The 15,231-nt window shown below is 34.9% G+C and overlaps 1 protein-coding gene across 11 annotated transcripts in view; it reads left to right on the top strand.

Moving 5' to 3' along the window:
* Positions 1–85: 85 nt before the first annotated feature.
* LOC105229259 (protein split ends) overlaps positions 86–15,231 on the top strand; it is a 64,251-nt gene continuing 49,105 nt past the window's right edge. For 6 of the 11 annotated variants that reach the window (XM_049461331.1, XM_049461330.1, XM_049461327.1 and 3 more), the window contains exons 1-2: positions 86–1,598; positions 14,964–15,227. Coding sequence is in view for 9 of the 11 variants with exons in the window: in XM_049461327.1 (XP_049317284.1) it covers positions 15,136–15,227 (92 nt within the window). In the remaining 2 variants the exon portion in view is untranslated. Of the gene's footprint in view, positions 1,599–2,230; positions 2,428–14,963; positions 15,228–15,231 lie in introns of all 11 variants that reach the window. The other 5 variants (XM_049461329.1, XM_049461321.1, XM_049461323.1 and 2 more) reach the window with 4 other exon arrangements.

The raw sequence follows: 15,231 nt of genomic DNA, 5'->3' as shown, positions 1-15,231 counted from the left end.
ATGTTGATGCCTAAGCATCGCACCCTGTTTACAGAGTATCTGGCGCACGAAAAAGCGCTCTCAGGAGCTGCTGGCTAGCAATTCTTGAGCTCAGTCACTGAGTAAATCGCGATGAGGTTGCATGAAAACAACGTAACGCGCGTTTCGTCTTGGAAACCATACGGTAGATATTGTTGTATACACTTGTACAGCAACAAAAGCAGCAGCATTTAGAAGTAGCAGCCAACAACAGCAAAAGGAAGATTTTAGAAACACAAAGGCAAAAATAAAAATTACAAAGCAGCAAAAGGTGAATGGTGAAACAAAGTAAAATCCAAACGGAAGTTAAAGCATTCATTGAATGTATTAATTTAAAATTTTTGGTAAATAAAACTACCAAGAATATACGCATATAAGTGTTTATGAATGTAGATATATACAAATGAAATCGTAACGAGTCCGAACGAATTTTTCACAAGTACGGCTGATTCGCGCGCGCCCCCCGTTTTGTGTATAACTGTGTAGGTGAATTGTGTCTATGAGTGTGTGTCTGTAGAGTTGGGTATGAAAATATGCTATGGTATCTGGCAGAGCGACGGGTGAAATGTGTAAATCGTACGGTAAATTAAGGCGGTCGTTAAATGCGAATGTAGGGTGTATGCGACCCGGCATGGTACGGTGCGACGTGATGCGACGCGGCAAAGCGCAATTCATTGCAATACCTATATAAGTATTGTATGTATGAATGTGCGCTCGTTCGTTCGAAAAATGCAATGTCGGTTCGTTGCAGTACGGTATAACGGCAGAGGCGTATACTAATGTTGACGGGGTGGGGTGAGACGTGTTGTGAATCGAACCGATGCTTGACCATTGGAAAGTGCAATAATAAAATAAATGCAAAAAATAAAGACGCGAATGTGTTCAAAAATAGCAACAACAAGATGGTATTTTGAGCGCGACAAGCATTAAATAAAAATATAAAACATCAAAAAGAAATTACGAAATTTCGCCCATTTTTATTGCGCTATAGCATGTGCCCCCAATGTCTCTTCCTCACACAGCGCTGAATGCTTATGTTAACGAAATGGTAGCGAAATTGTGCCTTATATGCGTTCAAAATAAATATAAATTCCGATTGTGTATGTGTGCATTTTAAAGTGCATATATTTACGAGTTCAACAAAAATTAAGCAGAAGCAAATATCATACAGAACTTGCACAAAAAATTAATATTGTTTTGGTCATATATATGCCCTTTAAAAAGTGTCAAGTGTTTATAACATATATTAATAATTTGTTTATATTTTCCATTTCTACAGTGATCACTTGGAAGAAAGAGTAATTGTTTTTACAGCAAAAGAAAATGAAAATACGAAGTTCATAAGCAATAAAATAAAATCCGAAAATATCAAAAAAGAAGAAAAAAATTCCTGATCAATTGTGTACAACAAATTAACAATATAAAAATAAAACAAGAGTATAAAAAATTCTAAAAGTATCAGATTCACGGAAAATAATCAAAGCACATAAAATCATAGTTTAATCAATACATGGAGGTTTTTCGAAATTATCTATTATTTCAGAAACAGTCCATGCGGAATGTTAAAATCTACTAAACCAGTAAGTGTTTTAAACGTATTCACAAAAACATTCCTAAGTACACATATGAATGTATGTGTAAATTATACATATTTAAAAACACGTCAAAAATTATACATTATTGCTTTTAGAAATTAGTCACGAAAAATCAATTTTTTTTAATAATTCCTGAGCTTACAGTAAAAGTAATTATTTCCTGATGCATATCTCTAGTGTATGCCACTTAAATTCATTGAAAAGTGCATTAACTACGAAATTAACATCGGATTTGAGTTACATAAAAGAATTTTAGTTAAAAGTTGCTTTCTGTTTGAAATTCCAACCGATCTTAGATGCTGCGCTATCAACGTCCTTTATAAACTTAAAGTTATTCAATATCTTGAATTCCACTTTAACGGTTTAATACAATAATTTGTATAGAATTATGAATTAGTTTTTATTTCACTAGAAAATAGTGCAAATAAGTACTATTTTTAATTTCCTTGGAAATAGTATAATAACTAAGTGTATAACTCTTTAAAATTTCTTATACATGAAATGTTCAACTATATGAATATGCATATGTATGTATGTATATGTACCAATGTATATGTACATATATTTAGTATTTTCTCTATTCGCCAATTAATTATTATTATTTTTTCAATTTTCAGCGCTTGAACACATTTTAATTCATTCCGCCAATGCTTCGAATAATCATCATATCGAAAGTGGAGGAAGTAAATTTATAAGAAATTTTTTGTTAGAGTTTAAAGAATGCGATTTAAGTTGATATTTTTATTAAAAAGCCGTGCATATGGAAAATTGCGAGGAAATAAAAAAGATTAAAGCATAATACATTCAATTACGGGTAAGACATTTAAATTCTACTGACTATAACAGAGTGTTAGTAACAAATCGAATTTCAAGAAAGGTTTACATAGATAATATGAGTATAAATTTGAATACATGAGGGCACTTGCTGTGGTTTAATTTTGGACAGACGATTAAATTATCAAACATTCCGCTATGACTTTTATCAGTTAATAGCTCTGTAATTGTAGCTCTGTATATGCGAACATACTTATGTACATTTGTCCAGGTACATGTGTTTTCTTAAATTCAGTCGTACGATACATATTAATTATCATTCTAAACTTTTGAAAAGAAGACTGCGTCATTTGTACCGGTTTTGGGCTTCTTTCCAACATGCGGAAACTTAGTATGGTTCCTAAGTACATCAACTTAAACTCGGCTATGGTCCCTTACAAAGTTCGTAAAAGGGCTCTGCTAATGCGATTCGGGAAAAATATTTAAGGACGGTACATGTATTGGTGAAATATTCGTAGTGTGCGTAGACAATGACGAAGCGCTGAGATGAATAAGTTAACTAACTTTCAATAAAAAGAATGAAACTCCCATTAACATTTGTACATGTGTGTGCGTGTGAATGCATACATTTCGAACGCTCCAGCAATTGAAAGCGGACAACCAAAGAATTTCACCAGATTTAGCTTTAAACTTAGGCAGTCCATGTAGAAATAAGAATAAAAATCCAGCTAAGTGGTAGGGGGCAGCAGTCATCTGAGGTCGGAGCGCTAGAACCATGAATTGGGTACCTCATATTAGCGGCTCTCGCATACTTACACAATTGTTAAGTGCAAACATCTACAAACTATAGTGAGCACCGCATGGATACGGTGTGCACGACCGCGATGATGGTCCCCAACTCTGCTATTTGTACTCGAATACATCATGTCAGCCACATGATACACACACACACACATCATCTGCTTTTTACACGAAATCGAGAGAGATGCACCGATGCAATAGTTGAAAGTGCGACAGAAATGCCATGAGTTCTATACTTGTGTGCGTGTGTATCTCGGCTAAAGAGAGCTTGTCGCTACACCGAGAACTACACAAAGCAGCAGCAGCGACAGCCACAACGCAATAGGTATTTAATCGGCATGAACAGGCAATAACAAATAGAACGCAGTTGCTAAAACTCAGCGCACACAAACATGGGTATGTATATACTTAAATGTATATAGCCATATCCGCTTTGAATGGGTTTGTTGGGTTGTGTGGCTTTGCGCGTCACAGCCCAAAGAGCTGTAGGGGTTTCGCTCACTGCGACAGCGCTACAAACGCAACGTCAAGTGCGAAAGGGAGCGAGCATTTGGTACCGCACGAGAGGTTTCGGCCGTAGAAACGAGATGTCGAATGTGTTTTGAATGTTTTTGGCAGCTTTAACGACAGCGGCACATACACACAGATACATGTACATAGCGAATTCGTTTCACAACGTTAAACCGCTTTGCGCTCTGTTTTGCTATTCAATTTTACTGCAGTGCAGCAAAAGTCGAGCGACAAAAGTCGTTATTTGCTAGAAACTGGCATTTTTGAACAAATGGAACGCATAGTCTGGTTTGTGCTCTGAGAGCCAAAAACCGGATCGGGAGAGAAAAGTATCGAAAAATGAAACGATTTCTTACAACTACATATTCAACATTGGTCACGTATTCAAACGTTTTGAGATTGCTTAATTTGTGCCATGAAATGGCTGCCGTACGCAGCGTCGAGCATTCGTTTCTCGCCGCTCGACAATGCTCGTCTTGCTGCTTGAGTTTATGCTGCCGTGGCAAAGTTTCCACAATGTTAGTTCGGACTCCGGACAATTTGCGCTACTTTAATGCCACTTTGCTTAATATATACATACATATGTGTGTATTGGTAATGCGTTTATGCACTGCAGCTTACTGCAACCGATTTATGTTCGAATTGTAGAGTGCTCTCTCTCTTCCACAAAATGACGAGCTGAGATAAATGTCGACGCTGACGCAGGCAAAAATCATTCAAGGGGGATCGTCGTGGCCAGGAGTTAGTCGCAGAAATACACACTGATAGTGCCTGGACGCGAATCCATAAAGAACGCCTGCCAGATACTTTTGTCACAGAAGCGCCACCATTTCATTGTGAGGGTGTGTTTGTTGCGTAAATTTCCTCTATGATTAAATACACAAAACACTTGCATGTATATGGTTTTATGTACATACCATTTACGTAAATGTATATAATGCTCGTATCACATCGGTTATATCTTTTTGTTGTCGCCGTGCATATTTATCCATAAAATACATATTTATTGCATCTACCTGAGTACATACCCACATACATATCTACATCTAAGTTGGTATATAAATGCATGACGGTGTGCACTTTACTCATTGTGTACAATAATTCCCGAATGCACTACTAAGTGTGTTGCATTCGACTAAACATAATGGTCGAAGGTGAATGCATATTAATGTATCTCTTCTATCTACCCAAATCTTTGGGGGCCAAAATTTACGAACTAATGTACTTAAATTATCTTCGTATATTCACATACATACATACATATGTACATACATTTGTATATATAAAGTATTTAAGCAATTTTGATGATCCTGAAAATATCCATTCTTGAGCATTATTTCTGTCCAAATCAACAAAGTTGTAAGATGTAAGAATAATGAAGTAAACTTTGTTGTACATCTATTCACTTATTATCTCTTAATTCCTACTTGTTTTGGTGTCCACCGAACATGTTGAAGGATTTTCATCTTATATTTGATCTGCTCCAGCGACCTATTTTATATGTAGTATACGTAATTAATTAGTATGCTTAATGAAAAGGCATTTGAAGTTCAGGCGACAAATGTCACCAGTTATTTAGTTTGATGGGTGCTCAGCTGGTAGTAGTAGAAGCTGAAGCTACATAGTCCAATCTTTTCATTGGGTTTGGCCCTTTGGAGAGATTCATGGTGGCTATGGTTTAAACCTAAATGTAGGTAGAATTGAAAGTGTAAAGTCGCATTGCGGACGGGTGCCGGACCCACAGCATCGCAGTGGTTTTATATCGGACTCGAACCCGACGATGTTATTCCTTCCACCTTAACAGTTGGAATCAAATAATGTTTGCAAAAAAACTTGCTTTATCAACGGATTGTTTTGATCTATGTGCTTTTCAGCACCGTGAGATTGGGCCATCAATGGCAGGTACTCACATAAAACACACCGGACGTTGTCCTTTTGTAATTCTGATTAATTTTATATGACAATGGGATATGCTTATCTTACATTTTTATTGCTTTAAATATTCTTTTAACATTCGATGTGTGTTCAAAAAATAACGTGAAGAAGGAGAATTTGGGATTCGGATAGTTCAATTTTCAATTTTTTTTTTATTATGTTGGTGTAGGTACATTAGAGCGGATCAATTTTTTACCTTATGTCGCGTATGTGGAAAATGTTCTACGGATCATTTTGAAAAACTTTGCCCAAGAGACTATGGGTCTAAAATCGGTTTATTTTCTTCTTCTATTCAAAAACTGTTTATGGTCTATGGAAGAGAAAAAAATGTTTGAAGATAAAATGTCAATGAGCGGTAGATAATAAAATAAATGAATGTTCTGTTCATAGGTATTCTAATATAAGACATTTGTGTTGGATTTAGAATTCCGTATTAGTACTACATATTTACATATTTTTCACTTTTATATTCTCTAACACTTCACTAATTCGTTTGTACACATTTATTTCTCATTATAAAGTACAAATATAGCTTTCATTCAATATTTAACTTGTTGTTCAATTTTATTTATTTACACATTAACCTAACGGTTGTAAACTGACAAATAGCCAGTGTTCCTTATCGAAAATTTTTTAAATGAACCGAAATGAATAAAGAAAACAGATTATATCCCAATAGAAGAAAATAAATAAAACATTCGATTATTCCTTTCTGCTTTGGAAGCCTTCGGCCGCGCTTAAAAAAAGAAGCTTGGTCGGTCCAACAGGGGAGTGTTCTCATTTTTTTGTTTACGTGGGACTTCTTTTGGATTGGCGGCCTTGGTCGCTCTTCGAAAAAAAAAATAACCCTGGTCTATCCAACACGAGGTTTCTCAAGAGAAGGGAAATTTGAAAGATATTTATGCTTCATCTTTTCTTTTATTTTATTTTTGTTCGTTTGCAAAATTTATTAGTATGGTAACACTGGTTATTTGTCTGCATGCAAACGTTAGAATTGAACAATAAGTTAAATATTGAATAAAATCTAGTAAAATGAGTTCAAACGAATTGCTGAAGGTGTTAGGTGAAATCAAACTGGGAATACATTTTAAATCGAAAAATACTTCAAATAGTTGAAAATTTAAACTTTAGATGCAAATATCTCGAAATGCCATGGCTTTATTTATTTATATTCTTGATCTGGAGGACTTGCTATATATCCACCCTTCCCATTTCATTCCCGTAATCCTGGGACGGTATTCTAAAGCCCGCCCAAATGTCATGTACTAGAATACAAATGAACAGAACATTCATTCACACAAATAAAACGCGCAAACAGTGTTTATTTTTCTGAAATGTGACGTAATTTATTAATTTTTTGGTAATTTTCAAGAGAATTTTTATTTATGCATATGTAAGTAGGTACATATCAATAGCGCCTACAAACAGCTATGTGGATTTCGACGTGCACAAGTGAGTAATTTGAATTCAATGTGCATAAAATTTTAATTTATGAAATAAATTCTGCTGAAGTGAGTTCTAAATTCAATCCACAAATTTATCGCGTTACGTAAAAAAAACGTCAGACCAATGTAAAAACGTATGAGTGTACGTGGTTTTAAAACTTTGTTTAATTATGTAAAATTGTGGAATAATATAAACAAGATTAATTCAGTGTAGTGCAAGTGCAAAAATAAGTGAAATAAAGGAACGAACAAATTATATATGTAGTTCTCAATAATCAAAATGCTAATATTTGTATATAAGTATGTTGAACATAGAGAAATCTCCATCAATTCGATCGAAACACTAAAGGATCTCCTAACGTTCGCGCTAACAACCGCACCCCAATGCGCATTAAATGCGACTAAATTGCAGAGAAAGCAAGTCGACGAGTGTAGGCGCTCGCGCTCGGCCCCAACTGCGCCGGCAGCGCTGAAACAACTCAATAATGAAACCAGCCAGCGCCGAGTTTTAAACTCAGAAAAAAACACCTAAAATACATTCTCATATATAAATTGCACATATGGGTAGGGGGTCGAAGAGGCCAAGAGAAGAAAAGTAACTTTTGCTTGGTCTTCGATTGATGTGACGGAATTGTGTGAGCATGTGTATGGCAATATCGATGTGAGTGTGATTGTTCGCTGTGGCGTTTGCATATGTGTATATAGTGGACCCCAAGTGCTTAATAATGAGAGAAAGAGAATAAGGTGGTTATTTTAACCCCCGCTGCCGCACGATTTCTGATCAGACCTATGGTGGGCAAACTTAGTGTACTTACTTGGCCAGCCAACAGCTCATGTTAAATACCTCACCGCGGCTTATGAACTACTGCAACTACACACAAAGATAACAATGTATGTAGGTGTGTTGTAACTCACATCTACATGAAAATATACACCTATTTATGGTATACTATATATAAGTGGATGGTTGAGTATACGGCCCCACAACCGAGCGTTTATATTTGTGTACTGCGTATGTGTGTAAATATTACTCGTCGCTGCTAAAGCACCTTCCTTACTTCGGCCAATCCACTTGAACAACACCAACGAAAGTATATAAACACTTATATAAAAGTACTTATAAACGTACATAAATAGCATTTGTGTTTGCGTTTACTGTTTATATACATATGTACGTGTATATCACAAAATCATTTATGTGTGTGTGTACATATGTACATGGTCCATGTGTTGTTTTTCCATGCAATGTGGGGTCTTTTGAAAACTTGTGAGCACTTGCATGGATTCCTACATCCACATATGTATGTACATATGTCCAAACGCATGTTTGTATGTATGTATAATGATATTTCTACAACGGTATGAGTGTGACGAAATGTGCAGCGGGACATGGACGATGCATTTTCTTTCGTGCTGCTGTGTGGGTGTGCTTATGTGATCGGCTGGGTTGCACATGATGCTTGGAACCTGCACTGTTTCCACAGAGGCAAACGTCAATAGTACATACTACATGTATTATTTATGTGAACATACATATACATATGTATATGTATGTATGGGTACAAGTGGGGCCGGGATAATGATGCAAGTGGGCAGACAACACGAATTCGAAACCGAGCAATGCATGCGACTGAAGCTAGTCAGGCTGCCGGAAATTTAGCTCACTTGTTAGTTCGTCCAGTTTTTATACATCCATATATTCGTATATACAAGTCTTGGGCTATAACTGGAATAAGCGAACATACATACATAAGTATGAATGTATATTGTACATAATAATTTACTTGATCTTTTCTGCACTTCTCAACACCCGCATTGCATCCTCGAAAAAGGCATGTTTTCACTGTGCTGGTGTTTTTGTATTTTTGGAGCATGCATTGCATGTACATACATATGTATGTATGTATGTATTTACCTATATGAGTTGCTTTGACGAGTCTGCGCACAACAAAACAGCAACGTAAAGTGAAATAAAAACACACAGCTCGTATTTATTTAGTTTTTTCATGCAATCGTATTTTATATAACGTCGACGATAACGTCAACGGCTTTGCTAGCGACATTGTCCGGGGCTTTAAGGATTTCTGGGCATAAGCTTGAACAGATAAAACCAAGAATCCATAATATCTTTATATGTATGTATTTATAAGAGCTCTACATACATACGTACATACAAGTATATACATACATATGTGTTTATTAAATGATATATGTATGTATGTATAGTAGAACTCCCACATTGCTGCAATTTCTCGGCGGTAGAGGCTAAATGCAATAACACCAACTGGGCTAATAACGGGTGATTTTTTTGAGGTTAGGATTTTCATGCATTAGTATTTGACAGATCACGTGGGATTTCAGACATGGTGTCAAAGAGAAAGATGCTCAGTATGCTTTGACATTTCATCATGAATAGACTTACTAACGAGCAACGCTTGCAAATCATTGAATTTTATTACCAAAATCAGTGTTCGGTTCGAAATGTGTTTCGCGCTTTACGTCCGATTTATGGTCTACAGCGATGAGGCTCATTTCTGGTTGAATGGCTACGTAAATAAGCAAAATTGCCGCATTTGGGGTGAAGAGCAACCAGAAGCCGTTCAAGAACTGCCCATGCATCCCGAAAAATGCACTGTTTGGTGTGGTTTGTACGCTGGTGGAATCATTGGACCGTATTTTTTCAAAGATGCTGTTGGACGCAACGTTACGGTGAATGGCGATCGCTATCGTTCGATGCTAACAAACTTTTTGTTGCCAAAAATGGAAGAACTGAACTTGGATGACATGTGGTTTCAACAAGATGGCGCTACATGCCACACAGCTCGCGATTCTATGGCCATTTTGAGGGAAAACTTCGGACAACAATTCATCTCAAGAAATGGACCCGTAAGTTGGCCACCAAGATCATGCGATTTAACGCCTTTAGACTATTTTTTGTGGGGCTACGTCAAGTCTAAAGTCTACAGAAATAAGCCAGCAACTATTCCAGCTTTGGAAGACAACATCTCCAAAGAAATTCGGGCTATTCCGGCCGAAATGCTCGAAAAAGTTGCCCAAAATTGGACTTTCCGAATGGACCACCTAAGACGCAGCCGCGGTCAACATTTAAATGAAATTATCTTCAAAAAGTAAATGTCATGAACCAATCTAACGTTTCAAATAAAGAACCGATGAGATTTTGCAAATTTTATGCGTTTTTTTTTAAAAAAAAGTTATCAAGCTCTTAAAAAATCACCCTATAGATACTTGCACCAAGTAGTGACAAACGGCGCTGGTTTTATATATGTACATACATACATACATATGTATGTATGCATATAATAAAATAATTATATATGAAAATAACAACTAATGTTTGCCGCACTGTTACCTTTAAAATATACTTTTATATATGTATACTATATATACATACATACATACATACATATGTGTGTAGATAGGTAAATAATTACACGTAATTATTAAAATTGAATGAATCCATTTTCAATCAAGTTATAAAAGTGAATCCAGAGTGGGAATGCAGTTGTTTTTTTTTGATGCAATATGGAGTTAGCATGTCCGCTAAATTAAACTAAAGGGATCGTCTCAGTGTGAAGCTCCGAAAAATCACTTATTTTTTCGATTTTTTTAACGTTGAAATTAACTAATCGATCCAATTTTTTTATAAATAAATCTAATATCTTCAAAACTCTTCATTTGAAATTGAAAACCGTTTTCAAAATCACCATTCTGAGAAAAACGCGATTAAAGATTGGAGTATTGCCCACTTGTTCCCTTTCTACAAGAAACTCCGTAGCTATCGTAATAATATGAATTTTGATTTGAGGGAATGATTATTACAGTGCATGCTATCTGATAATGCACATGATTTTTCGAAAGTTTCAGACTGAGACGATCCCTTAACCCGCAAAAAGGGTGTAATGGGTAGGGTGTTTCTCTTCCACGCAGATGTGCTGAAGTAACAAAAATTATATATTGTTAATAATTTGTTAATTTTTTATTTAATTTTTGAATTATTGTGTTTTGTGTTAGACTCCTATTATTCTGAACACAGTTGGACCTACATTATTTTATTAATATCCAGGATCTCTATATTTTGCCTTTGATTCTAAGTTTTCATTTAATGCCAATTAATTCTCCTGGAATGACATAATCAATAGTAGCCTATCGTAAGTAAAGCATAGTTGTCTAATTTATTTGTTGTAGTTTAAACCCTTAACATTGAAGGCAACGTCAGATACCTTATGAAATATATGTACATATGCACATGCATACATACATATATGTACATATCAGTATGACGAACTGGGGTGAATTTTAGAATAGCATCCAGCGATATCGGTGTTAAAAAATATTGCAAGCAAACAAACAAAACAAATTAATTCCCAGTGACGAGCTTAGTTGATTTAGCCATGTCCGTCTGTCTACCCGCCTGTCTGTATATAGGAACTAGTATTTCAGTTTTTGAGATATCAATCTGAAATTCACACGTCCGTTTGGACAAATATAAATAATTATATAAACTGATGCGCTGTGTATATTATAAGAATAAAAATACAAAATATGTTTTTCTTTCGGCTAAAAATAAAAATTGACCTCCCCACCTCCCATATACATACATACATATGTATGTATGTATAAGTCTTAGTCAGAATTTTGACTAAATAGCAACAAACACATGTACGAAGGCCTAGAGGAAATGGTATCTTCTATAAAAGATAAAATGTCTCTTTTTAATGACGCAACCCTTTATATATACATACATATATTAATTTGGTTTTCTGTGGAAAAGTAGTAGGCAACATTCACTTCTAGATCGTTAGAAGTAGTAGGAACATTTGAATGAGTATGTAGTTTTGTATTGTAGGTAGGAGACGCGTTACAAATAAAATAAGATTTCTTACCTAATTTGCTAGCAATCGTGTGTGTGATTGTGTTATTATTTTATTCTCATATATGTATGTATGTAGGTATGAGGAGTGTATATGTTTCTTTGCATGTAGTTCCTGGTATATACATATGTATGTAAGTATGTATAGAAAAAGGAAATAGTATAAGAGGAATCAGCAACCCTACAAAGGCTTAGCCCGACATTGCAACAATAGCGCTATAAGGAAAAATAACACCAAATTTATATTTGTATGCGCTCATACACAATTGTGTTTATATATGTAGATACTTATGTATGTCCATATGTGTAACAACTCAAATTTTATATAAATCTTTACCATGAGTTCCCATCAAATGAGAGCCACACATCACACATACCCACATGTTCAATTGTCAATTTTTAGAAAATGTCACCTATGGGACACCCTGTGTAACTGGCAAAAACCGTACGTAGTGTCCGTATTGTATCTTTACCTAAACAATTCATACAAACATTTTTATAAGAGTTTATGCATTCATATAAACACGTATATATGTACATATGTATACGTGTGTTCCTATGAAAGTTAAAAGTGCTTATTTTGATCAATTCTCTCGTTCTAGCATTTACAACTGTTCTCTTACTCTACATCGCATATTCTCTGTTTTTCTACCACCCTTTTCTGCTTTGCACACTAGTGTAATAAAAGAACCAAGAACAATATGACAGAACCAAAATTTACAAAACGGCAACCAACTCATCAACTTCATTGCCATGCACACAGTCCCATTAATACATACGTATATACACACATATCTACACTGCTATGTAAATAAATCGAAAATTCTCTCCTCTTCTTTCGCGCATACTCAGCAAGTTTTACCACTTATTACCTCCCTCCCGGGCGCAAACATCATCTAGTCAATTATATACTCGTATTAAGAAAACATTTCGCCATGTTGCCAGTTTTCGTCGACTTGTTTCTTTTTTTTCTCTATTCACTCATTTTGGTATTGTATGTACGTTCGTCTCTTGCTGCTTTCGCTATGCCTACAGCAGTCGCTGCAGTAGCCGCTGCCGACGCTGCTATCGGTGCTGTTTGCCCTGATCTATTGTGCTGCTTTAACATTGCTTTTGTGTGCGTACGTTGTTGCCACATTTCCAGTTTCCGTTAATTGTATACGAGCCGAGTAGGTTTATATACAAACATCTACACATACGCGCACACAAACTCAAGCCAATTTAGCTGAATTAAAGTATGTATGGGTTTGTATCTACAAAACAACCGACTGAACGGTCACAATAAAATGTTATATGGAATTTTCAACATTTGGTCATGTTTTGTTCGTGCTTCTCACATTTTAGGCATGTGAATACACAAGCAGCGATACATTTATATTGGATATGTTTATATATGAGCTCATACATATGCATATACACATACTGCTGTCATAAAAGCACGTTGGTAGGTAGCTCTTCGTACAAATTAGAGTAAGAAGTTGATGGTCGGTCGATTGCGGGCTAGAAAAATATGCATAGGCACATGTACATATGTATCTAAATACATATGTATGTATAATCAGACTTTTCTTATAATTGTTTACTTACAAGCGGCCATAAAGAAATAAATTTGTATGACTGTATATGTATGTATGTATGTATGTATGTACCTACAGTTGCTCATAGAATTGAGCGTACAGCAATTATTACTGAAGTAAAACCTTAATAACAACTTCTATACCGAGTCTATTAATATTTTATTTATATCTATTAATTAACAAAGTCTCCGAGTACTTTTTTATTTTTCTTTAAATCGATAGTTTATTAATGATTATTAGTTATTCAAGACAGGAAAACTATCTTTTGTCGTGGCATATCTATTATTTTGTGTGTGTGTAATCTACGAACATTTCCTTCCAAGGCTAACATATTTCACGCTTAAAGCTATCTCTGTTTCCTAGGTGAATATAATGTAACTTACATATTCAATATTCTTCTTATTCATATTTTCTTCACAAAATTATGTATTTCTATTTACAGCTTTGTACCCTTCAGTAATATATCCAGTTTCCCAAACTTTTACCCATTCTAGCCGTTTAGTTCCAGTTATTCAAAAAAAGTTTAACTAAGTATTTTGCGATAGTTTCTGTTTAAAGTAGGGTACAATGCTAAATAGTAAATATGTATGCGTATTTTTTTTTTTTAAAGAACTAAGAATATGTGTGGTTGTGTGAACAACTGTACATCATAACATGTTTTATGCTCATATGCCTTTGGTATGCTTCTACCAGGTCCTTACATTTCTATAGGTGGCTATTGAAAAACCATGCGTTTTTTTTTTTGGTTTTCTTGGAATGGTTTTAAGTTTGGAATCATATACATACATATGTACATATGTATGTAAGTATATGCATATCATTTACTCATTATCTGCATAGTCAACTGTCTATCTATTACAAACTATAAAGTTCCTCTATTAACGATGGTAACCTCAAAAAAATGGATCTTAAACGAAAATGTTGTTTGCTTGGTAAAACATGTCTTATGGATCGACTTAATACATTAATGTTGTCGTGTTTTGTAACTTATTGACAACGGCTTTATTCGTCAGATTTGGCTTCTTGTGGAGTTCATGCTACTGAAGCTCAAACTTCCACAGTTTTGAACTAGGTTCAACCCAGAAATTAAAAGAGCTAATTTTTAAGACTATTATTAAAAAACGTGCTGTTCTTCGATGTGTATTTAGTTGTTGGGGACCGCTTTTAGGTTACAAATATGCTAGAATAAGTTTTTACAAATTTATTTGAAAAAAAAAAATTAAAATTATCACAAACCTTATGAAATCAACTTTCTTTCACTTACTATAATATTATTTAGAATAGCAAATTCCATACAAGTTTGTATACAATATATGTCGAATCTTACAAAATTGACACTTAACAAGAAAATTACATTTTTATGTACTTGGAAATAAAAAATATAAACATTAACCAATTGCATTTCTTTTTCTTACAGTAAATGTGCATGTGTAAGTGCTTATAATACATTAAACCTAGCTTATTCGTATTCTATCGACGGCTTTTGGAAAAATAATTAACGATAAGGATATTCAGTCGTCCTTCAAAGTGAATGGGGTGGAGCGCGCCCCTCTTAAAACAAGTCGCCTCCATGAAGTTTTATAAACAAAATGGTACGTGAAGAAACCCGAAAAATTTGTTTTGGTCAAATACCCGAAGCGAGATTACGTGAAGATACAAAAGGCAGAGAACACTTAAAACGGTAA

The sequence above is a fragment of the Bactrocera dorsalis genome, unplaced genomic scaffold (assembly GCF_023373825.1).
Source record: "Bactrocera dorsalis isolate Fly_Bdor unplaced genomic scaffold, ASM2337382v1 BdCtg021, whole genome shotgun sequence".
NCBI classification, from domain to species: domain Eukaryota; kingdom Metazoa; phylum Arthropoda; class Insecta; order Diptera; family Tephritidae; genus Bactrocera; species Bactrocera dorsalis.
This window is presented reverse-complemented; position numbering and strand designations above follow the sequence as displayed.